The 4,025-nt window shown below is 38.9% G+C and overlaps 1 protein-coding gene across 1 annotated transcript in view; it reads right to left on the bottom strand.

The window, feature by feature from the left end:
• The window catches only part of myo5b (myosin VB), a gene marked incomplete at its 5' end in the record, with an annotated part of 26,519 nt that extends 23,878 nt beyond the window's left edge, over positions 1–2,641 (bottom strand). The window contains one exon of the mRNA XM_079235241.1: positions 2,615–2,641. Coding sequence (XP_079091367.1) covers positions 2,615–2,641 — 27 coding nt within the window. The remainder of the gene's footprint in view (positions 1–2,614) is intronic.
• Between the last annotated feature and the right edge of the window lie 1,384 nt (positions 2,642–4,025).

Raw genomic sequence — 4,025 nt, 5'->3', positions numbered from 1 at the left:
ATAAATATAAAATCAAAGGAATGAATCATTCGTCTTCAAACAGGAAGTCAAGCCGTCCATAAAGGAAGTTCATTAATCAATAAAACACAGAAGTAATCAGACTGAGGAAAAAACTTCTGCTCTTTATGCTCTGAATTATTAACCAGTATGAGTCCAAACCAGTAAGAGTCCAACCCTCAAACCAGTATGGGATTTAGATTTAATGTTTATATAAATAAAGTTTATATATATATATATATATATATATATATATATATATATATATATATATATATATATATATATAAATAAAGTTTATATATATATATATATATATATATATATATATATATATAAATATATATATATATATATACACATACACACACACACATCAGGAACCTTTAAAAAAGGTTCAGGATCTAAATAAAGGGAAGAGGAGGAAGAGGAGGAGAAGAAACTAGAGGAGGAAGAGGAGACTAGAGGAAGTGGTTGGACAGGTTTAGTATGAAAGTGAGAAGTTTGAATGAAATCTGTCTCACTGCTCAGAGCAGCTGAGTCTCCGCCCACTGACAGAGAGACAGGTGACGTCTCCGCCCACTGACAGAGAGACAGGTGACGTCTCCGCCCACTGATGAGTCAGCACAGTGACGTCACATGGGGCGGGGCTGGGTGTGTCAGAGGAGCCACAACAACACACCTAAACCTGAAGAGGAACTTTGATCTGCTGACGGGTTCCACACAGAGAGAAGCATCTGATTACTGTTCACACATATTACTATTGTTCATGTTAATATTAAAAATATTATTATTATTATTATATGTCACACAGGGATCTCTGATGTTTAGCAAATCTTTATTCCCTCAGTAAACATTGTAAACATGAGTTTATGTCTCAATCTCTTGAGTCTTCAAGTCTTCTTCAATACAGCATGATGTTCATTTAGTAAATTATGGTCATTTAGAGTCAAACAGACCTTAAAGCAGGGGATGCTTTAGGGCGGGGCTACAAGGTGATTGACAGGGGATGCTTTGGGGCGGGGCTTACAGAGACCCCTTCAGGGTGATCCGGTTCTTCATCACAACAGACGGACAATATGACGACACGTTGATTCAACTATTTACATAACATTACACTAATTAATGATTAAAGGGAACGTGATGCAATGTTTTAATGTTAAGATAAAGAGTTTATATATATTTATATAAATATAAACTGGTCAGATTCCCAAACAGGATCAAAACCAGAAGCCTGACTCAGCAGAGTCTCAGACCTGAACGCAGACCAGATGGTCTTCAGGATCCGTTAAGTCTCACAGCAGGAAGAGGATTTAGGAATTAATGACGACGTGGACTACCGAGTCCAGCAGGAGGATTAAACAGTCTGGGTACTATGTATTTAAATAAATAAATATAAATATATATATATATATATATATATAGAAAGATGAATAGTTATACAACGATATAAATACATAGACACATATATATTCTTCTACTTGTATATAAATGTAGATATACAAATATATTAAAATATATATCAAAATATGAATATATATAAATATGTATGTATAAATAAATATATATATAACTATATAAATACAGATATATATAGACGTATCAATATTATTAACAACTCTTTATGAATACAAATAGATATTATTATTATTAGAGAGACTGTAACAAGCTGCTATCCAGTATTTATCTTCATAAAGATTAAAAAAGGCCTCATTATGTTTTAACTACTTTCTGGTGGAAACTCTTCTGTAACTTCGTCTCACAGCCTACGTTTCCCACAATGCACCTGGAGGGGTCTCGTGCGGCTGTAAACAGCCTTCAAACCCGACTGACAGACGTTTAGAACGATGACGTCACTGTGACGTCCTGTCAACGACCTGAACGAGAACATGTACAATATATACATTAAAAAAATATAATTAAAAAATCCGTTTTAAGAATTAATTGATTGTTTTGAATGCGTGTTTATAATAATGATTTGATGTGTTCATAAACGTTTAGACTGTTATTATTATTAGAGTTAAAAAATCTCAAATCCAACACTGATTTTAAATCCTCGTCAGCGTTTATGCTCCAAAATAAAGTTAAAACTTCTCAAACATTCTGATGAAAATAAGTCAAACAATCAAACTTCTGCTTAACGACTCAGACTGCATCGTGAGAAGAACTCGCCGCTGAACTCCATTCATAAATATGTGTATTTTCAGTCGTACCGCTTATAGTTAGGAACTTCACACCGAGACTTGGCAGCACGACTCCCCGCGAGCCTCCGGTTCTTTCGGCTCACTTCAAAGCCTCCACCGACACGTGATTTAGACGTTATTCAAACTTTCCTCACCGCGGAAGACGTCACCGAGCGGAGCGAGCAGGTGAGCCGCCGCTCTAAAGCAACGCTGCATGACGTGAGGTCTGGTCCGTGCGGGACGTTAACACCAGACTTCGTTCGGTGGAGTTCTGAATGGAGCCGAGCAGCAGGTGGACCGCGCTCGCGGGCTCTGGTGAGCAGCAGGCGGACAGCGCGCGCGCGGGCTCCGGTGAGCGGCAGGTGTACCACGCGCGCGGACTCCGGTGAGCAGCAGGTATGACGTCGACGCGGCGCGCAGGTAGAGGGACTCACCTTCGTGAACAGCTCGTTCACGGACATCGTGCGGCTCGTGAACGACCACCCAACGAACTACGCTCCCACCAGGTGAGACACCGGACTCTCAGTGCGCATGTCCCCAGTGGAGGCGGACAGGTGCCCCGGTGGTGGCGGACAGGTGCCCCGCCGGAGTTTCGGTCAGTTAGTTTCGTCGGTGCAGCCTCGTGCGTTTCCGGTGGCGGACAGGTGTTCCCTCCGGTAATCAGACCGCGGTGTTTCTGTTGTTTTGCACTTCAACCCGACGCGATAAAACCCCGGTAGGGACCCGGTAACGAGCCGGTACCGAGCCGGTAAAGGAGTCCAACGAGCGGCTGCAGGACGAAGACTTCCGGACAGAAAAGAGAGTTTCTGATTGGCTGTTTCCTGTTCCCACTGTAAACACACACACACACACACACACACACACACTACACACACCAACTGGCTCATCGGAGCGCTGCAACACCGGTTCTCAACGTGAGGGTCGCGACCCCACAAACGGTGAAAGGATTCTTCTATTGATCAATAAAAACAAATGATCTTTTCTGGGAGGAATTAATAAAGTTATGTTGAATAATAAAATGTCACGTTTAATACTTTCATCTTCAGTTTATTCACTATTTATTTTAAAGCTTAAAACAATTATCAGTACATTTTTAAATATACATATTATGTATATATAATATAATGTGTATTTGATATATATATATATATGTGTATATAATATTAAATATATATATTTAATGAGTTTTTGTTGTTATTGTTCTTTTGCACACAAACTGTATTATTTATTTATTCATTGATTATTCTTTTGATTCTTAATATCTGGAGCTTTTGCACGTTCCTGCCGAGCTCCTCCCTTTTTTAAATATTATACATCTTTAGTTTTGTTTAATAATTCTAAGGTAGTTTTTGTTCTTTTCTATAATTTCTTGCTTCGTAACACAAAGTTTGATATGAAAACTTGTCAATAAACCGGATTCTGAATTTGAAGAAAAAATTTCAGAATGTATTTATTTATTTTCATTTAAATTGCTAACATACCGTAACTCTTGTGAGATGACGGCTGTGGTTAAAAATAATTGTCAAGTTTAATTATTTACGTAAACTCCCGAACTAGCCGTGGCTATTGGATCGTTTCACTAAAACCTTTATAACGTAGGATTGCAGTCAAAGACACATCCCTGTAACCGTACGGGTCTGTGGGAGTCTAATACAAATCCATAGCTGACCCATTAGTATCTCTACATTTACAAAGACGAGAAGAGTTATTCATTTTTTTCTCCGCAGGTGATTCAAAATCCTACGATCTCATTGGTCCGTTACTGCTGCGTAGAACAAGTCATATAGCACATGCGGAAACAGCTGATCATTTTGATAGTAGGGTCGACTGAATCAGACACTGTCT

This window comes from Taurulus bubalis, assembly GCF_910589615.1.
Source record: "Taurulus bubalis genome assembly, chromosome: 19".
NCBI lineage: Eukaryota > Metazoa > Chordata > Actinopteri > Perciformes > Cottidae > Taurulus > Taurulus bubalis.
This window is presented reverse-complemented; position numbering and strand designations above follow the sequence as displayed.